At 42.5% G+C, this 21,943-nt stretch overlaps 1 protein-coding gene across 1 annotated transcript in view; it reads left to right on the plus strand.

Annotated features, from left to right (window-relative positions):
* Positions 1-21,943, plus strand: part of ANXA2 (annexin A2) — a 44,011-nt gene that overhangs the window by 18,680 nt on the left and 3,388 nt on the right. Inside the window, exons 4-10 of the mRNA XM_042988735.1 lie at positions 9,966-10,060; positions 13,270-13,383; positions 16,426-16,516; positions 17,463-17,542; positions 19,365-19,424; positions 21,076-21,169; positions 21,745-21,840. Of these exons, the coding sequence (XP_042844669.1) occupies positions 9,966-10,060; positions 13,270-13,383; positions 16,426-16,516; positions 17,463-17,542; positions 19,365-19,424; positions 21,076-21,169; positions 21,745-21,840 (630 nt within the window). The remainder of the gene's footprint in view (positions 1-9,965; positions 10,061-13,269; positions 13,384-16,425; positions 16,517-17,462; positions 17,543-19,364; positions 19,425-21,075; positions 21,170-21,744; positions 21,841-21,943) is intronic.

Consider the following 21,943-nt stretch of genomic DNA (forward strand, 5'->3'; position numbering starts at 1 on the left):
GCACACATCATCTTCATAAATGGAAGGCAATACATTTAATTACAAACAAATGAAGTCACTAGTCGGGAAAGTAACATCCCTTTGTTCCTTTCTCCTTCCTCTTGATATTTGTAGATAACTAACACTACTTTTAAAAAGTGAGCTAATTAATAGTTGCGCTTCCCATTTAAAATACCTTCTACCTTAAGTGTAATTAAGAAGCTCGTGCCACACCTTAACCCCACTCCCACCTCAAACCCTTTATCGGGAGGTCACCATGCTCCATAATTGCTGTTTCTTTGACATCAATGGAAACAAAGGGTAAACCTCAAATGCTGACCTAAACAAAGGGCAAAGGACCATGACGAGATGACTCTCTGGGCCTCCCCTCCTAGATCAGGTCACCTCAGTGTATGTGCACACACGTGCAAGTGTGTGCCACGTACCGAGCTCACTGGGCGTGTTCTGCTCCATCTGACTGACCATAGACTTCCCTTTAGTGCAGGTACTCTCAGGAAGGAGAGCTGGGAGCAAGTCACCTGTGGGGAGGCTTCTGCAGCTGCTGTTGAACAAAGGATGGCAGAGGTGCCTGGGTGGCTCAGTTGGTTAAGCTTCCCACTTTAGCTCAGGTCGTGATCTTGCGGTTCACGGATTCAAGCCCTGCATCACTCTCTCTGCTGTCAGTGTGGAGCTGGCTTCAGATCCTGTTTCCCTCTCTCTGTCCCTTTCCTTCTTGTGCGCTCTCTCTCTCTCTCTCTCAAAAATAAACATTAAAAAAAAAAAGATGGTAAACGGGAACAGGCCTGAAGTTGGAGGAATTTGAGGGAGGGGCAGGACTGGGTGAGAACAGTGGGCTGCTACTACTGTCTGGACTAGTCGTGAGGACCAGAAGCAGTTACTAGCCTTCCTTCCCCTCAGTCATATCCTCTCACCTGGCCTGTTAGGGCATCTGTCCTCTTAATGGGTCACCTTGCCTCATCCATTGCAGATTCTCTTTCTAGCTGCTTCTCCAGGCTGTTCAGAGCCTTTACTCTGATGGGAGTGTGCAGTCCCCATCTAGTGGGAGTGTTAGCCCACTTCTATCCCCAAGCAGCTCCCACTCACCTCGCAGCATGAGCCCGTACACCGCTTCTTCTCCAAGTTTTCTCTGAGGAGGAGGCAGAATCAATTGTTCCTTGGTCTTTGTCTTAGATACTTCATGTAAGTCATTTACAGCTCTTGTCATACTGTGTTGTAGCTATTTATGTATGGATTTGTCTCTCCGACCAGAATGTGAGTTCCTTGAAGGCAAGGACTTTATTTCATTAAACTTATTTAATCTGATTTAACATGGCCCCTGAGACTGTGTGAGAAGGTAAATATTTAACCTATATTTAAAGTGTAGTCAAATGTGCACAGATCCCAGACCACACACAGGTGAGTGCAGAGCAGGGAGCGAGATGAGGCAGCAGAGGACAATTCCAGAATCTGGACAGTATCCAGGAAGGATAACAGTTCCCTAGTGAGCTTTGATCTGTTTTCACAAAATGAATTTAGCTCACGCTCGTGAGTCTGCCTTGTTTTTAGTTTGAAGGGATCTTAGTATCTCTTGAGTATGTCACCTAAACCAAATGCATGATTGTTTTGTGTATACTCTGGCTTGAGGTAGACTATGCAATTACTTACCTTAATTTATGTCTAGTTAGAAACCGAATAAGGCTGTGCAAAAGTAGTAATATTGGTTAATTAACAAGAGGTTTCTGAGACTTAAATCTGTAGGAGTCTCTTGGTCTAGATTGGCCCTGGGTTAAATATATACTATAGAGTGTACAACACAGCTGTGAATGGTTTACCATATGGGTCCAAATAACTAGAAAGGAAAGTCAGCTAAATTAGAAAAGGACGAATCCAGACTCCATAAAATAGATTGTAATTAGAAGCAGCACAACCCCAGAGTTAGTGTAAGTGCCAAGAGACGGCTACAGCTTCGGTCTCTCTCTCTCTCTAGAAGGGGAGGGAAATGAGTTGCCCTGTTATTATTGCCAGTTTTGATTTTAGCAGTATTTGTGTTCTCCGGAAGGGATGCAAAAGCGGGTGATTTTTCCCCCTTCTCCTAAGCACAAGTATAGAGAAGCATAACTGCAGCAAGTTTTTGCACTTAGTTTTCTCTTATATTTTTGAAAAGGAACCATGTTTTCCAGCATGGCCCAAAGTCCTAACATTCCATGCCAGTGGAAAGCAGGCCGGGACGTGTATTTTTGGTTCACCTGCACACCTGGAGGGATATTCGTCCAGCTGAGACAGCAGTTAGGAATATAGTCTCTCGAAGATGCCAGGAGGCAGACTGGCTGTGAAAGGTGGCTTCTCTCTTAAGAGGGGAGTGGGAGGTGAGGGCCCAAACCTAAAGAACCCTTAAGCCTGAGGGAGTGTACTCGCGAGGAACCCTTAAGCCTGAGGAGTGTACTCGTGAGGAAGGTCTTTGTGACCCATGCAGCCCAGGGCCTCCCCACCCTCCTGTGAGGAAACAGGAGGAAGGGAACCTTCCCTTCACTGAGGACTTTTCCCTTTGTGATCAAGTTTACTTTCGGCTGAGTTCTCATCTTACAGCAGCACTGGGAACAAAGAGGCGCCAGTGCTGAGTCATGGCCACCTTTACTCTGAGCACAGATTTTGTGATTTTCTTCAAAATGATCTTTGTCTACATGGGTGTATAGATGCCAAATCTGAGCCAAGAAGTCTGCAAAACATGGGTGCAGGAGTCCCTGGTGCCTGTCTAACCGTAGGCATTAGCTTTGATTGCCTGCCTCTCAGCTCTTTTCTTTTTTTGTAAAAATTTACTTTTTTCCCCTGAGGAAATCCAAATATCAGTTCTACCTAGGGACAATGGAAGGAACCAGATTTTTTTTTGGTGTTAGCAATGCTAAGACAGTAAATAGTGACTTCTTCACTATCAGTTGAGTTAAGGGTGGGTATGCTGGTTCCTCGTGCATCTGTTCAGATTTTAAAATTTTCTCTCCTGAGGCTAATAGAATAGCAGGATACAAGATGGTGCTCACACTTGACAGGTCGTCCTTCATTTACATTTTGATTTGGCTTGAATTTGGAATGGTGGCCTACTTTGTGTTTTCCTGCTGGTCCTGTAGAGTATTTCAGAAATGTAACTATGCATGGAAGGCAGACGGGGTTCTAGATTGTTGAAGTGTATGCACACTGGGATTACCAAATGATGGCACGGACATACTTTCTAAGGGACTCCTCAGAGGTGAGACCAGAGCAGAATGGAAATAGAAGAAAATTGATTTTGGGGCCAAACCTTCTTCTTAGGTGCTTAGCTAAACCACACTTTGCTTGAGTCAGAACCATTCCCTGTCGGTGCCAGTGTTGGGAGAGGCGCCGGGGTTCCCCATCCACCTTCCACCTTGTACTTGTTTTCTTTCTCCTCTCTCAGGCAGCTGCCACAGGTTATCATGAAAACTAATCTAATGAGTGCTAACGGCAAAAGTGTTCCCTGTCCTCTTTTTGCCCTTATTGTCATTGACTCAAAACCGAATGCAGACAAGAGCCAGGCCTGTGACAGAAGCTGAGTGGAGAAGGTAGTAGATATGTTCCCAGTCTTTAACTCAGCCTGTCCTTTCTTTTTGCATCCCAGTAAATGTTCTCATCATCTGTTTTACAGAGTAAGAAACCGAGGCCAGGGAGATAACTAACATGCTCCAGATAGTACAGTTCTGAGCCCCACATAATTTCCAAAGCATATGTCACTGCCACTGATCTAGATGTCTCCCTTTTTTGTCTTTGTTGTCCACTTGAATGTCCAGTTCCTGGCGGGACCCTCTGGATACCGAGTGCTCACGTTTGCTGAGTGATCCCACGGGGTGCCTCCGAGAGCAGGAATTCTGGGCCAGGCAACACTGTGGCTGATGGTGGGAAGGATACTTTTGGGCAACTGTGTGTGTGTGTGTGTGTGTGTGTGTGTGTGTGTGTGTGTGTACGTACATGTGTGTGTGCTTCTCTGTCCCTGAAGTCACTTTCAGGAGACAGATGACTTGGCATATTAGCCCTGTTGGGAAGGGGCTGCCCTTCTCTCCCCAAGTTAGTAATGGCTATCTGGAAGAGAGAGTCTTTAGCTCTTTCTTTTAAGAAAACCTCAGTTGGGATATCTCTTCAGTGGCCATGCACTGTTAGTGAGTGGCAAATCATTGTCTACAGATTATTAAATGTGTGTACATTTGTATGTACTAAATAGTAAGTCCAGTGCTATAGACATATAGACACAATACTGTCCCATATCCTTTTTAGGAGCTAGATGGAGGAGTGTGATATGAAGAAGTATTGAAGTGTAATTTCAAAAAGGTACCAACATGACTCATATAGCTTTGGGATGAACACGTGCCAAATATTTATTTAACTCAAAGGAGATAAGACTAGTTCAAAGAGACATTTGAAAGACTGGGTAAACGTTTATAGGCATTGAGAAAAGAGTGTAGGGATAAGGATTGCTGGGCTGGATACAAGACCTTTAATGTCCTACAGGGCACTGAAGCCCTAACCTTTGGACCATATTCTCCCAAGTTAACGTGTAACCCCATGGAGCCTGTGCCCTACAGTAGTAACTAGCAGGTTGAGTGTGAGCATGCCATGGAGAAGCACCTTGGAAGGTCCTGTTAGCCACACTGGGAGGACGTGCTCTCTTCCTCTGATCTTACTAAATTTTGGATAATTTTCTATACCAGGAGGCAGGATAGCCCGAGGCAGTGAGCCTGGGTCTTTAATCCTGGTTTGAATTCCAACTCTGCAGGTGACTTGCTTGTGTGACCTTGGGCATGTCCTTGCCTTGTATGAGCATTTTTTTCCACATCAGTAAGATGTGCAGTAACATCCACCTCTTAGGGATGTGGTGAAAAGTACATGGTAGAATTGTGCGAAGTACTTAGGAACATGCTTGGCACATGGTAGGTATTCAGTGAGTGGCTGATATTATTATAATAAAAAAAAATATGTCCACACCCATGGATCTGTAGCCCTCTCCTTTCTCTGTGGCCTGCCGCTGACCTTCATGTTGCAAAAGTGATTTCTTCTGAGGTTTGATACCCATATCTCCAGTAATCTAAGCTGAGGCATGGTTTTTCCCACATCTAGATAAGGAGGGGATCTGGGCAGTTTAATTTTCTAACCAATCAGCCATGCCCTGAGGGACTCCTGAGCCTTCATCAAACAAAATGAAATCCATTTTCTTTGTGCAGTCATTGTGTCTTGGCAGATGTGAGTCAGCATCCTGTTCAGAATGGCCTCTTGGTTCCTTGCCATGGACAATAAAGACGCATTTTCCATGGAATGCCAGATGTGGAGCTGACTTGGGGTTTCTACCCGCAGAGAGGAGGGAACTCCAGGAGGCTGATTTTATGGTTTTGGAGTTGGCCATTATTTTAGACAGCAAGTGTTCTTTATGTCCAAAAAAAATATGGCAGATGGTTCCAGTTTGAACTCTGCCATCAGCGGCGCCTCCCTGTGGCATCATGTGGTGCTGCAGTTTGTGCAGCGAGCTTCAGGTGTTCTTTCTTACCTGGCTTATTTGGACAAAGGTAAGCGTTTCTTTCCCTGAAATTGTCGTTGACCCTATACCTCACAGAAGCAGTTGGTGGAAGTGACTTACAAGTCTTCTTCGTAAGCAACATGCTGACTGCTTCATGTTGACTGGCATTTCGAACAGTGACTGACCTTTCGGATGCCCAGCTAAGGAGCAGTGGAAACATGTTTGTAGTTAGTTAGCTGATGAGATTAGCCGACCATTTTCATGAACGGCATCGGTGCTTATGAAATTTACTGTAGTGTTTCCCATCAGGAGCCAAATAAATTTGTGTCTTAGTTCCTTAGCCAATCTTGAAACTTTCAACTTCTATTAGTTTTGAAAAGAAATTTTAAAAAATCAGCCTGGAACACAGAATGTACTGTGTTCTCAGCCACATTCTGTAGGCTCCCCCGCCCACATCACTGTTTCCCATTGTGAGCCTTTGGCTTCCATTACTTTGGCCTTCCACATGAAACACAAGAGGAATGGGACGGAAAAGAAACATTATTCAAGTTTGTTGTTGTTGTTTTTTCTTTATGCTATTGCCCTGCCCACACAGTTTCTATTAGAACCTGGGTCCTTCTGCCCAGCAAACACTTCCTTACATACTGGAACCTAAGAGGTCTGAAGGTGCAAATCTAGGGGGGCAGAGCCTCATCTTCCAAGCATTTGCACTTACGTTAAGTATATTAAATTCAAAGCTTTCCTAGTGTACTGGCACTTGCTATGCACTGTTGACGATGATTGTCCTGACATAGGTAGCTGAGTGCTCAGTCCTCATCCTTCAGCCGTGTCCTGGGCAGAAATGGTGAGTAACCGGATGACCCTTGCAGCTTCAACCTACACTGAATTATTTTCCACAGGAATAAACTGCCTCACCAATTATGAGAGCAAGTTGAAAGGAAGCAGCAGCGTTCTGAAGATAAGATGGTTAAATCCCACTGACAGAAATGTGTATTCTGGTGTTAGGACACTGGATATGCCTTAAGTGGCTTTGACTAGGCAATTGATCCTGGACTCCATGATTTATTTTTCCTCTTTCCAGTTCAATTTGAACCTTGCAGACAAAGGTATGGGAGAAATGGCTTATGTGGGTGAGGTTCTAGGAAGGGAGAGGGGGCTTTCACTTGCAGAAATAGCTTCTATTTCTTTGTAGTTGCTTCCATTAGTGTTTGTGTAATGGATCAGATTGTTCACTTGTAAGGGGTCCCAGCATGTTGGATGCTCAGCAGGCTGTTTGCTTGATAAATCATTTCAGTAAAATACATTTAGATTCTTTCAGACTATCATAGCTGCTGCCACCTACATGAGATCCAGGTCAACCACTCAGGCTCTTTACGGGGATTTCCAATAATTGGATTGAGTTCGGATTCTGTTGGCTGGGTGCTTAGCTATTGTGAACAGAAAGGCAAAAGGTTGTTTCATTGACTAAGAGCGTGGGACTGCACTGCAGTTTGTGCAGTGAACTCGTCAGGTGTTATTTCTTACCTGGGTTATTTGGACAAAGGTAAGCATTTCTTTCCCTGAAATTGTCGTGGATCCTGTACCTCACAAAAGCAGTCGGTACAGTGACTTAAGAGTCTTCTTCGTAAGCAGATTACTAAAGATCTTTCCATTCCTCACACTTACCCGTCTCTTGGTGCTTCTCAAAAAATCACCAGGGAGCTGGTGGAAATGCTGCTTCCTTGGTCTAAAGTCCTAGAGAGTCTTAATCAGTAGATCTCAGGTGTGGCCCAAGGGGCTCTGTTTTAATAAGTCCTTCGTGTGATTCTAATTCACGTGGGCTTAGGACCACAAACATAAACTTGGCATTTGTTTCCAAGGGAGAAGAATTTTTTTCTTTAATTTTTTTTTAATGTTTATTTATTTTTGAGAGAGACAGAGACAGAATGTGAGTGGCTTAGGGGCAGAGAGAGAGGGAGACACAGAATCCAAAGCAGGCTCCAGGCTCTGAGCTGTCAGCACAGAGCCCGACTCGATGCTCGAACTCACGAGCTGTGAGATCATGACCTGAGCCGAAGTCGGACGCTCAACCGACTGAGCCACCCAGGCGCCCCAAGGGAGAAGAATTTTTATGGGTCAGTGTTGTTGCATGCATTCAGGTCAGCAGCCCTAAAATTGTTTTCAGGAAATACTAGAATTGAGGTTTGAGGGTATGATTGATTTTGTTGTTTTCTAGCATTTTCAGATTTGGGTAAGAAAGTTGAATGTAAAGCAAAAACACATTTGTAAACAATGGTTTTCCTAACATGAAGTTAGAGCCATAGAATATTTAAGGAGAGTGAGAGAGAGAACACAGGTGTGGGTAGGCTCGCAAGATTGTATCTGTTAGTATTTCCTGGAAGCAGAACTGGGGTCATTTTTCAAGTGCCTTTCTTGTGCAGATGTAGAAACTGAGACCCAAAGAAGGCATATGTTTACGCCTGTAATAGTTGGAATGTCTTTGAGCTTCAGCTTCTTCATCTACAGACTAGAAAGAGGAATACCGATCCTCACTGGGTAGTTGTGAAGAATGATAGTTTGTGTTAGGATATTTTGGAAACCTACGAGAATTATATAGATGAAGTTTGTAATTATTATGCATATTGTGTTTCATTCTAATTAAGGTATTTAGAACCATGCTAGGGATCTTTTGATGGGAGGTCACTAGTCGATTCTAGATCAATGACTGCATGTCACTACTCTGTATGTAAAAGAACCCTTTTTATGATATTACAGTGAACTTTGAAGGTACATGTAATCAAAAGAAAGAAAACTTTACAGTAGCCGTAATCCTACCACCTACAGGAGCACTATTAAAACTTTGGTATAAAGGTTTCTAGATCTTTTCTTGTAGGTACACATGCATTTTACAAAAATTGGGTTACACTGTATATATTGCTTTGCCATCTGTGTTTTCTCTCTCTCTCTCTCTCTCTCTCTCTCTTTTTTTTTTTACTTAACAGTTTATTATGGACATTTTCCACATCAATTAATATTTTATGACATCATTTTGAAGGATGGTAGTATCCCATTGTATGGACAGAAGAACACTTATGTAATAGATCTCTTATTGGACATAGGGCTTTTTTTTTTCCCCCTTAATTTTTGATACTCTCTCTAATGCTGAAATAAGCGTCTTTAAAACTGCATCTCATATATAGCAGTTGCGTTAATCTGTTGACATTGGTACTTTCAAAATCGGAACTAAAGTTATAGATGCTGCACTTAAGATAAGTGACCAACATACTGGTATGAACTCACTCTGAAATGAGTATATAAATACAAAAATAAATGTTACTTATTTTTATACCCAGAAAATCTAACCTAATGCATTTTGATCTAATATGCTTGAGAGTTGAGGACTCCTCTATCAGTTGGCTTATTGCCTCTGCCTCAAAGCATTATAGTTCTAACATTTCTGTTGTTTTGGGGCTCCTCTGATTTCCTTTAGGCAAAGCTGTTTGCGGTTTGCATGTGACCTTTTGGGCTTTGCTGTTCTCTCCCTCACCCAAGAATTACCTATCCAGTTATGGCAAAAAGACTCTTGGTTTTACTGAACAAAGTTCAGAATCAGTCAGGAGGGAGGCCTTTCACTTTCTGAATTCTTAAAATCGTGCTTTCTTAAGTTAAATGGCATTTTAGGAGTATTTCTGTTATAAAATTGGAAACTTTCAGATACAAGAAGGCATTCTTATCTTTGTAAATACACATGTTCCAATTAAAATAGGTACTAAAATATTTTGGTGGCACTTCATAACTCCCAATTTAGATTTAATTTAGATTAAACCACTTACTCTTTTTAATAAAGTTATAAAATTGATTATTAAAATTGCTATTGAAGATTAAAAGCAGTGGAACATTCATTTTCCTTAAAAAACAATTTAGTCTTCAATAAGTATGATTGCATTAATCAATTATGCTATTAAAATACAACTGCCATATTAAATCTGACTCATTTGTCATGACAGTTTCTATAATTATAGAAATTATACCTAGCTGCTTATATAGCTGTAATCCTGCAATAAATATAAATAATTGTCTCAATTAATTCAGTTCACAGTTACTGTCTATTAAATCCCCAGTTAAATGGCAATTTGGGGACCTTCATTTAAAATCCTCCTAAATCTTTGTTGTTCCATTTGACTGCCAAAGCCCCATAAACACACCTCCCACGGTTGATTCCAGAAACCAATTTATGAATAAAGTAGTTTATTTTTAAATGCAGATATTCAAAAGGTCCATTTAGACTTGAGGTTTGAGGCTGTCAGGATAAAAATTTGGTAAACACCTTGGGTGGAGGATACTGACAAAAAGAACAAACCTTGATGTCTTGGCATTATAGTTTGGAAAACAGTATTTGGAAAACAGTTTGAAAAAACTGCTTGAAACCTTCAATATAAGCCCAGAAGACTAGAGCACATGGGTTATTAACTACTCACAACTTGTATCTCCGTAGGTGTGGATGAGGTCACCATCGTCAACATTTTGACCAACCGCAGCAATGAACAGAGACAGGATATTGCCTTCGCCTACCAGAGAAGGACCAAAAAGGTACAAGCAATTTCAGGGATGGAGGGTATTCCTTGTTCCATTTCATTTCCTCAGCCATTGCTTTTTCTTTTAATGGATTCTGGCTAATCCCAGCAAGAGCCAGGTTTTCCTTGGATATCCGAGGTTTTCCTCTTACATCCTTGTAAGAGTCATCACTCACACACTTCATGGCCCCCTGGAGTGCTTGGAGCTCAACCATAAAGACTATATGCCCTCCTCCAACCAGAGAGTATGGAGGGAGCACTGCTGGGAACGGAAAGTTAGGAGGGACTAGGGATTATCAACAACATGTCTCATTTCTAGAATGTTTGCTTTGTGCCAGGCATGTAGTTCTTTATATGTAGCAACTCATTTCATCTTTATGACTTCTGCTAGCTCTTGATAAGATGTTTCTAATCTGAGGACCCTAGACTTCCCTTAGGATTGATCCTGGTAGGTTCTCCTCATTCTTAAAAAATATATATATACTTGAATTCTTGGGCTTAGTTAGTAGTTCATTTGGTCTACTAGGCTATCTTCAACATGCCATGTTCCCACTATTTAAAGAGCCTTTGTGAGCTTTTTCCTTGCTTGTGCTCTAGTGGTTAAGGAACAACCCAGCATTTGTTCATCCTTTATTTTGTTGCAGTGTTAGGAAATTTTATTTTTAAGGACGGGATGTTTTATTTTTAACTTCTTGCTATTAAAAGCTTTTGATTTATTCTTGGACAGTGCAGTAAGCGTGGCTTCCTGCAGTTCCTGTTTGACTTAACGGCTTTCACTCGTAGCCACAGTGGAGGTGAGCTGGAAGGCTTCTGGAAAAGACATTTCTTTTCTTGGGGTTGACATGACCACCAGGGTTCTGAGAGTTGCAGGTCAAGGCCTTCTATAGCTCCAACCCCCACCTACTCAAACAATTGGAAGAATCTGGCTTCTGTTATCTCATGTGCATTAAAATGCTTTTTTCCAACTAGACTTGCAGTCTTTTGTAGTGAGCCATGAGGGGAGTGCTTTATTTCTCCAATTTTCTACAAGGATCTGGGAGCTGGTAGGACTGAGTTCCAGGTGGAGCAGAAGTCTCACCTGTTTGGACACTATGCCTGTAATTGCTTCCTCATCTGTCACTTACAGAGTGGGGTGTTAGAACACACTTGGATGTGTACACATAAGTGTATATGGAAACAGAGATGCCTGGGTCTTGATTTCAAGTAGATAGATGAACAAAGCCCTCATATACTATGTTGGAAGGAACATGTTACCAGAATTATGGTAGGGTTCATTGATCACACAGGCTTTGTGTGTGGTGGGGACAGTTCACTATCCTACTGATTCGTGATGTCTCTCAGTCTTGGGCTAAGGAAAATTGTCATTGTGTGCAGAAAGATACATAAATTACTTGAGATAATTTCCGAAGGAGATTTTGGAAGTAGAACCTTAGTGTTTTGAATGAGTTGTCTGCATAGTCAAGGAGAAAGCTCTGTATTGTAGAGTATGTTAGTGATATGGGCTGAGGCTGCCTAGGTCATGAGCTTTGAAGACCATGGGCAGGGGCGCCTGGGTGGCTCAGTCGGTTAAGCGTCCGACTTCAGCTCAGGTCACGATCTCGCGGTCCGCGAGTTCGAGCCCCGCGTCGGGCTCTGGGCTGGTGGCTCGGAGCCTGGAGCCTGCTTCCAATTCTGTGTCTCCCTCTCTCTCTGCCCCTCCCCCGTTCATGCTGTGTCTCTCTCTGTCTCAAAAATAAATAAACGTTAAAAAAAAAAATAAATTAAAAAAAAAAAAAAAAAAGGAAGACCATGGGCAGAGCTAATAGAAGTGGAGAGGAGCTGGGGGAGAACCTCGGTCTTCTGTTTTGTTTTTTCATGTTCAAGCAGATGCCAGATTTCTCCATATAAGGAATGGTAATGTTTTATTTATCAAACTTTTCTGGGGTATCTGTTACATACAAAGCTCTGTGCTAGACCTTGTGAGAAGCAGGAAGTTGAATGCCAATAGGAGTTTATAATAGAAGTGGAAGAAGTCAGTAGCTACCCAAATGCTATTTGAGTTTGAACAGACAATGGGTCGAGGAGTGTCAAGGGTAGGCTAAGTTTGGAATTCCCTAACCTCAAATTTCCAAATTGGAAAATTGGTGCTATAATTGGCAGGTGTTGCTTTTCAAGTCCCTTTCTAGGTGCTGTGTGTTACTAGAACACCAGGAATCAGAGGAGAGTAGGTTTGGAAGGGGTGGGCCAGGTGATTGCTGAGATCCATCTCAGCTCTCACCACCTATGAATGGTTTGCAAAGATTCTGCCAGAAGCAGACTGTACATCATCTCCTGGCACCATTATAGTTGCTGTGAGGTGCTGCTGGCAAGCAGGGGAGAAAGAAAGAAGGGAGAGAACAGGGAAAAAGTGAAAAGAAAGGAAAATAATTACAGTGGGAGAGTTCAGGCATCACTCAATGCTCATGATGTGTAGGAAGTTTAATCGTCAAGGAAGCAGCTATAAAAGACACGTTGAATTGGTGTATTTGTCTGCATACATTGGTGCTGACTCAGACCTCTGACTTAAAATCTACATTAATTATGACAGTGAAAACCTTAAGATATAATACAGAGCGGGAAAGTCAAGGGGGTGAGAAAGGGGGACTTCAGTCTCCCATCGGCTCTGTCAACTCGGCCCCAGTTTGGTATGGACAAACAGATGTTTTGTCAGTCCTGGATGAAGTGTTTTGCATAGGAAAACTTCATGATCCAACTTCCACCCATGGTGGGGCCTCTGGTTCCTCGGAGACTTTTAGCAGCCACCTCTAGTGCAGCTGCATAAACATCTTTTACAGGGGGCTCCCTAGTCTAACCACCTCCTTCTTAGCAGAGGCCTTGAGCTTGGAAAGTGCCCTGTATTCTATGAGTGGTTATCACTTGCGAGGGTGTTATAAAGTGTCCTCACACCCCTAGCTTTCTGAGAAATTGCATACTGCCCTGGTTTCCTTTTAATGACTGGGAGAAGATGGCTCAGCTTGGATGTGAAGGGATTTTGTCAGAGCAGTCTGATCTTTTTGTTTCTGACATCTGGGTCCACTGAGGGGAATGCAGTTGAGGGACAGTTTGGTCTGAGATCCCAGAGTGGCTAAGGAATCACAACCTGCCTTACAAAACACATCCCACTTACTTTTGTTTCATTCACCAGTTTTAAAGGGAACATTGGTTACCAACCTGTTTTTTTCCACGTTCTTGCCCGTTTTTCTGAAGGAACTTACATCAGCACTGAAGTCAGCCTTGTCCGGCCACCTGGAGACCGTGATTTTGGGCCTCTTGAAAACACCTGCTCAGTATGATGCTTCTGAGCTGAAAGCCTCCATGAAGGTAAACATGTGTGAGATGTAATCTCTGTCAAATCTGCCATTAATATTTGTAAATTACAGCTTTCTAAGTATAATTAGGTGATTTTCAGTTTTGTTGAATTCTCATTTGGAACCATTTTTTTTTAATGAACTGGAGCTATAAGTCTCAGGATTTGTACCAAAAATATTTCAATTACTTTTTTTAAGACTGTAAAGAAATTTCATGATGCTGAGAAGTCAGTTACCAGCTGCTACTGCTCGGCACCTGGGCAATTGGAATTACCATTTGGAAAAAGTACTTCCTTGATTGCACTTCCTTCTTAAAAAAAGATTTGTTGTGATATTGAGGCAAAAGTAAAACTCATAGCTTTTGTTAAGTGAAGCTTGCAAATTATGCCTATGCGGTCTTGAGTGTTTCTTCTTCTGACCTTCTCCTGTCAGTCCCACTGTTTGATTCAAATTCAGGAAAAAATCAGAACATCATAGTGTATATAAAGGGTGGTTTCAGATTGTGAATGGTACCTGTGTTTTGTTCAAAGTATTGTAGCACAGATTATCTCTTGTTTGCTTTTTGCTTTTGCAAAGTTAATTTAGAATTTTCAGTTACATTAGATAGTAAAAATTCCAGGTTAGAAACTCCCTGAATTTTGTGCATACCTAAAACATCCAGTATTATATAAATGTGATAGATGCATAAACATAAAGGCATTTTACAGCAAAATATAACCCGTTTTATATGTAGTGTGTGCCTGTAACACTTTGAATAATCTGATACTGCCCTCTGCTGATAAAACTGGGTAAAGCCTCCAGAGTACAGGGGAATGCTATAGCTCTCATTTTTTATTCTAAGTCCGAGTGCGCTTTCTATGATGCCTGTTCCTGAATTATGAAGGACCAAGCTGTAAGCCTGTCACCAGAGCTGATGTCACGGTTCATGTCATCTCTCTCCCCAGAGAGCACCTCGAGAGTGAGGCGGCTTCTCACACCGGGCACTTCCATTGCCCAGGACTTGATAGCTCAGGGCTGCTGAAAGATTTGTTAGGAAATCTCTTTCTTCCTTCAGTTCCCCAGCCTAGTCCAACCTGTACTCAGTTTATTTGAGCTGACTTGCTCTGAGTTTCCTAAGTAGGCTATATTGCAGAGAAGGTAGAATTACAAATGATAAAATGTCAACAACATTTAATGACCCTGCTTGATAAAAAGAGCACTCCTGAAAACCAAATCGTGGGTTTATTGGAGTCATGGAAGTCAGCCTGTCCTAGGTTTCTTCTGACCATCATCACTTCAGATCAGTTTATCTTATTTTCGTCAAAAATCTATTTAGTTGTAATTCGTACAATCTTACTAGTATCGATGACTAGGTATTAGTGACTTGAAACAGACCTGTTCGAGCTGTCAGTCACCATTGTAATCTCTGTAATTGGGCCCAATGAAAGGTGCTTTGACGACTAAATCTTTGACCTGGTGCCAGCTCTTCCATTAGCTATTACAGTTGAGTACCCTTCTGAAATCCATAAAGCTCGAAGTGACATTAACTGAACTATGCTTAAAAAAAATCTGTTTTGACTTCTGGCAATACCAGTGGCAATATTAGCCATATGTTACGGTAGAAGTTGCCCTTGTGATAGGAATTGTAGACAATCTGTGGAAAGCTTGGGCCAAGCTTTGGAAATTGCCAAGGTCACCTTTGAATAGAGATAAAAACACTGTTAGAATTCTCAGATATTAACACTGGCGTATCAGCGATGGAAGAAAACATCTTATGTTGATATACCTGTCTTATATTTCAACAGTGTCAGGATATGGCATTTCTTCCAATACATGAATTATTTCTAGTCTATATTTTTATCATCTCGAGATTGAAAGCCTACCCCCTAAAATATTTGAAGACACTCAGTTGTCATCCTATAACATTTGTGTAGAATGTTGCGTGGACCTTTTGCTAAGATGGAAAGAAAGTTTGGCTTTGCTAGAACCTCTACACGTCATGATTAAAAACTCAGAAGAAGAGGCATTTGCTTGTAGATTAGATTATGAATAAAATTCAAAATTAACCATTAACCTGAGGTTTAGCTTATATTATATGAACCACTTTTCAGGGGCATATAAACTCTAATAAGTTTAATTAATAGCTGACACACTTTTCATGTGGATAAGTAAGTTTCGTATTGTATTAACACCTTATAATTGATTTACATTTTAAACAGTTGTAATTCTACTTAGTTCAAAGTGATATTTCCATATTCGGAAAGACAAGTATTAGAGAATCCTGATTATTAAATCTTGACTTTGATCATGAAGCCAGCTTTGAAATACATGTTTCATTGAGTCCTTTCAAGCTATCTGGCACGTTCAAAAGTGTATATATTAAATTTGAATACATCACCCATCAAATTCTTATTCCTTAATAAAGTGTTGGTGTCTAGGTTTATTTGGCACTTCATTATTTCCTTTTGCTTCCCTAAAATGCCTGAAGAGTGCATAGTAATCAAGCGAAAGTGGAAGTACAAGAATGAAATTTTTAACATTAACCCAATTTTACATTTCAAAGAGGTGAAGCTAAAAATTTTATCTTATCTGTACCTTTCCCTGGTAAAAAGACTTACTCCCTTCCAGTGGTGCTGGCTGCAGAGGACAACAAACTCTCTCTCTCTTCCTTTATTTTAAATTACTGAGCAGAATTGTTTAATAAAGAAAAATTTCCCATCTATTAAAATAATTTGAAAAATAAAGAAAAATAGGAAGAAGAAAAAGTTACTCATTTTGTAAACCCATCACCAAAAGGCAACCCCTTTTAACATTTTGGTGTATCCCATTACTGTCTCTTCCCATTTGATATACATACATATATATGTATTTTTAACATTCGCACATAGAAAATAGACATAGGAAATAACATTATGTTGTGCTGAGGAATATAGTACAGATCCCCTAGGTAGGAATGTAGAAAGGAGCATGCTAACTGACCCAATCCATGTTTGCGATTTACCTGATTGAGATCAGAGAAGTAGGCTAATGGCCTGGAGAACTTCCCCTGCTGATGTCTGTGCTGCCTGGTTCACAGGGGCTGGGGACTGATGAGGACTCCCTGATTGAGATCATCTGCTCAAGGACCAACCAAGAGCTTCAGGAAATTAACAGAGTCTACAAGGAAAGTGAGTAGCTCCCGCTCTGTGATGCAGCTTGTCAGACCAATTTCTGTAACCCCGTCATGGCTACCTGGGCTAGTGCTGGGGATAGGATGCCCAGATTACGTATGCAGAAATGCCATCTGGACCGTCCAGGGGTTTGCCCTTGTCCAGGTCCCTCTTTTCTACCTTCTTGTGGCCTGGGTTTTGGTTATTACATTCTGCTAGAACTTCTATAAAAGGATAGGCAGGAGGGAAAGGCGAGAAAACAATTTTTTTTCCTTAAGGGTCTGGTGAGGGAAGTAGAAAGCAGTGTACGTGGATTTAATGTATTGGGTGCTTTCCAGTCTCTGCTTAAGAAGTTCCCAACTCTGGATTGTGGATAATTATTGCAAGAGGCATGTGGATCTGTGTGCACCAAGCACTACAGGAGGCTGTGGCTAGAATAAATGATGCAGCTTACATGTGTATCTGTTACTAGGTTTCAATGTAGAAGCTATTTGAATAATAAAATACAGATTCATTTAAGTGTAATATTTAATTCCTACAAGTTTTTGCCATTGTGCAGTTTCTCATTCAGTGGATAACAAAGCACAGGTGTGTGTGTGTGTGTGTGTGTGTGTGTGTGTGTGTAGCCCTCCAATTTTTTTCCTTTTCAAAGTGATTATTCCTAGTCAAGGAGTTTGGGAACCAGTATTTTAGCTACAAAAGAGGTCACTGATCAAAGGTGAGCTTGAGAATGCCTGATTGGATCCAGCCCTGCCTATCTCCTGTCACTGATAATAACATTTAGCTCTGATTTTGTGAGTCTAAAAATCATCTTAGACCATCTGCCCTCATTTGGGTGGATACATCCATGCTGCCACAACTGTTTCTGCTTCCCAGAGGCTTAGTGGGGCAGGGGGCAGTTGGGGTGGGTGGCTGGCTGGCTGCACAGGCAGGAAGCATAAAACCAGACGTGTTGTTTTCAAAGTGTACAAGACTGATCTGGAGAAAGACATCATTTCTGACACATCCGGTGACTTCCGCAAGCTGATGGTTGCCCTTGCAAAGGTTGGTTTCCGGTTTATTTCTTTGTCCTTGTTTCCTCCCAAGGCAAGTCACATACCGCATTTTATACCTGGGAGCGAATTAAGTCAATCCTCTGTGCCTGCATCAGAAATGCCAGCTTCATTTCTGACAGTGGGTTTGCACTGTCACTGCAGAGATGTCATTTTTGTATAATAGGATTTCTTATCCTGAGAAACTGCATGGTCAAGTGGACTTTGGGGCCAGAGGAGGAATAGGCAGCTCTCAAGTCCTGGCCTGGATTATGTGGCAGCCTTCGCCACATGACTTGGGGAAGGTCACTTTGCCTCTATCTATAGCCACATAGGACCCAATGGGAAGTGACCCTCTTGTTTTTTCTTTTGTTCTCTCTGCTCTCACGTCTTACGAGAGGATTTGCCCAGGTAGTCCTTTGCCTGGAGAGGGGGTCTTTGTTTGTTAATGTTAACGCAGACATGTGGATGAAAGGCATTTCCCTCTGAGTCCTGACCAGTGTGCAATTTAAAGCCTCTGTGCCGGGGGAGGGAAGAGAAATGATTTTCTCCAGGAGCCTTAATGACAGATGATTGTTTGGCATGCTGCATCCTGCCCACTCACATCTCCATTATTGTAACAACTCCATACAGCCCTCCCTGGCGACTCCTCACCCTGTGTACCACCAACCACCCATCTGTTGAAGGCTGCCTTCACTATTTCACTCCCTTGATCACAGGCATTTCTGCTACATCAAATCCAGATTCTCTGCTGCCTTTAAAAGTTCCCTGTATCCAGGGGCACCTGGGTGGCTCAGTCGGTTAAGCGTTAGACCTCAGCTCAGGTCGTGATCTCACGGTTTGTGAGTTTGAGCCCCGCATCGGCTTCCCTGCTGTCAGCACAGAGCCCGCTTCCGATCCTCTGTCTCCACTGTCTCTCTGCCCCATCCCTGCTTGCACTCACTCTCTTTCAAATATAAACATTAAAAACAGTAAATAAAAAGGTCCCTATATCCTGCCCTTCCCTAATTTAATCCTCCTAGGATTCCCCCCTGCCTCCCTTCCCCTGTAGCTACGTGGCACCTCACTGACCTGTGGCCGCGCTCAGCCTCTTCCTGTGCTGTTCCTCCCACGGGGAGTGCCTTTCTCCCCATCCCCTTTACTAGCCTCATTTGACACATCCTTCAGTGTTCACCCCAGCCCTACCCCATTGTCCACAGACTTTGCTGACTATGCTGTCAGACTTCTCCCTTCTTTTGCATTTCATGTCTTCTTAAGCCATGGATTACTGTGTTGTTTTATCTTTGTTCCACGCTATTTTTCCATCAGGATTGTAAGCTCACTGAGGGAGGGAACTAAATATCGGTAGCTTTTTTTTTTTTTTTTGGAGGTAGAGGGAATTCTGTAAAGTGCCTATCCCAGGAGGGGGGGGGGGTTGATGATGGTGAGGCCCACCCCTCCCCCCACTTCACTACCTCAGTTGTACCAATCCTTAGTCTTGTCTAGACTTCAAAATGAAGAAAAAAAATTTTTTTAATATTTGTTTGTTTGTCTATTTTTGAGAAAGAGAGAGCACAAGCGGGTGAGGGGCAGAGAGAGAGAGGGAGACACAGAATCCAGAGCAGGCTCCAGGCTCTGAGCTGTCAGCACAGATCCTGATGTGGGTCTTGAACCCATGAACTGTGAGATCATGACCTGAGCCACCCAGGCATCCCAAGTGAAGAAAAACTTTTAAGTGTGTGTTTGCTCAGTAAATTAAATAACGGCTTACAAGAGTTGGGGAGAAGATACCATTTTCAACTTTAAAATATACAAAGGAACGTATTTGATGTTCTTAATTTTGTTTTCTTCCGTAGGGTAGAAGAGCAGAGGATGGCTCCGTCATTGATTATGAACTGATTGACCAGGATGCTCGGGTAAGCGAGCTTCTCGGTTTGAGTTTCTGTTTTCCAGCAAATCTCTAGGTAGTCTACTTAGTAATTATCGATCCTGTGTAACAGTTTACCTTCAAACCTAGTGGTAGCCCTAAGTTACATCTCTCAGTTTCTTTGGGACAGGAATTGGGGAGGGGCTCAGCTGGGTGGTTCTGGCTCAGGACTTCTCATGAGGGTGGGGCCAAAATGTGGGCCAGGGCTGCATCATCTGAGGGCCTGACAGCATCAGGAGGATCTCCTTTCAAGGTCACCCGTCTATAGGACTGTTGAAAGGAGGCCTTACTATTTCTCCACATGGGCCTCTCTAAGGGCTTGCTCGAGTATCCTCACAACCTGGCAGCTGGTTTTCCCCAAAGTGAGTGATCCAAGAGAGAAAGCAAGGAGGAAGCCAAATGCTTATTATCACCTAATGTCAGGAGTCACACAGTGTCACTTCTGTCATACCCTTCGTTAGAAGTGGGTCACTATGTGTAGCCTATAGTTAGTGCAAAGGGAAGTAGGCACCACTTTTGGAAGGGAGGAAAGTCAAATTTGTGGGCTTCATTTTCACTCTCTGGGAACAGTAGTTATCATAAGATATTCCCTCTTGATGCTGGTATGAATTGTAGGATCAATACCTGAGTCACATATGCTTGTTCAGGCTTTGCTTGTATGAAAGTACCAGATTCTGCAGAGTGTGCTAAGGCTGTGTGCACTGGTGTGCACTTGCTACATAAACAACATAGCAGAGTGGAAGAAAATGGTGGAGGCACAGCCAGGGATAGGAAGGCTTATTGTCCTTTGTGGTGAGGGAGAAGGGGAGGGTGGCAGAGACCCTTCTTGTCTGGTTGAATAGCACTTTCGATGGTTCCAGTCGCGAATCACCGAGAACTGTTTGTTAAGCTGGTTCAGATCACTGTGAACTGCATGCCTTTTCCAGAGGGTCAACAGCTAATCTCAAAGCATTTTATAAGAGCTGCAGAGAAAATTAATTCATTTTAGTTTTAAAATTCCGTGTGTTTCTCACAGCACTTTTAGCAGGAGGTAGAGAAGGTTTTTACATGAAGTGACAGAGGTTAGGTTTTACAACCCCCAGATGGTGGGTGGTCACTTAATGAGTATCTTAACCTTGAATGAATCTTTCTTCTTCCCTCCTTGCCATTCTTAGCATGATTTGTAGCCCCTAGATTTTCCAGAAACTAAAAATGAGACTTTCTGAGTCTCTAAGAAGCATGGGTATAGGTACCTGATCTGTAACTGTCTTCAGCAGACAACCATTAGCTTATTTGCCATCCAAAGTACCAAAGGAATGAGGGCTGGGTGTACTAATGAACATTTGCTTGTCCTTCTGTGTAGGAATAGAAGCTCTTGGTTCTCCCTTTGGCATTCAAGGAAATCGATGTGTACGGCACCCACCTCACAAATAATCTAGTCTCATACTTTGTGCCTAGTGAAGACTTGATTAAGACTTTTTACCCTTTAAAAAGAAAAACTTTTGACTTAAATACTACATTGCTGCCTGTGTCTTCAGTGCAACTGTCCTTTCTCATTTGGCATTTTCAGTGTATAGGTTTTTGGGGTTTTTTTGCATGACAGTTTTTATGACCTTACTCTGGACCACATAGTCAACTTTCCTGGTTGGTTGTGCTTGTAGGACCTCTATGATGCTGGAGTGAAGAGGAAAGGAACAGACGTGCCCAAGTGGATCAGCATCATGACCGAGCGGAGTGTGTGTCACCTCCAGAAAGGTGGGTGCTGTGCTGAGGAGGTCCTAGAGCCTCGGGATGGTCCTCTCGGCCAGGCCTGCTGGTTATGTGTTGGGGTGTGGGTCTGCCAGAACAAAGTTCACTCTCTACTTTGTACCCCATAATCTCACTCATTTTTCCATCACCAAGTCCATTGGCCCTTCCCTTCCATTTTGGATCCTTCTTTCTCCTATTTTCCATGTTTGGTGCTGTATCTTGCTGCCCCTTCTTCTCTAGGATCATTTTATCATGCTGTATTTGTTGAAGTAAATGGACTTTCCTGGGCACTATGTACTGTTACTCATTGCTTCCAAATAGAAGGCTCCACTCAGAGCTGAAGATGGTCAAAAAATGTGGTCTGGCCGTGCCATTCAGGACAGTGCCATTCAGTACAGCTGTCCCAGGTCAACCGGTGCAGGGTCAGCTCTGGTCCATCACGGCAACCCCTAACCCTCTAAGATGCTGTGATCATCCTCATTTGTTTGTTTATTTTTATCATGGTGCGTAACCATGGGAGTGATCATTGACAGCTTTGATCAGCCGCTCTGTTCTAGTAATAATTTTTTGTTTTTCCTTAGTGTTTGACAGGTACAAGAGCTACAGCCCTTATGACATGCTGGAGAGCATCAAGAAGGAGGTCAAAGGAGACCTGGAAAATGCTTTCCTGAACCTGGGTGAGCATGTGGCTCTCCCCTCCCATCTATAGTGGACATCAGCTTTCAGTAAACTGCCATAGCAGAAGTAACAAGTGGCCATCCTGTTAATTCAAGTGTGTTT

This window comes from Panthera tigris, chromosome B3, assembly GCF_018350195.1.
Source record: "Panthera tigris isolate Pti1 chromosome B3, P.tigris_Pti1_mat1.1, whole genome shotgun sequence".
Lineage (NCBI taxonomy): Eukaryota > Metazoa > Chordata > Mammalia > Carnivora > Felidae > Panthera > Panthera tigris.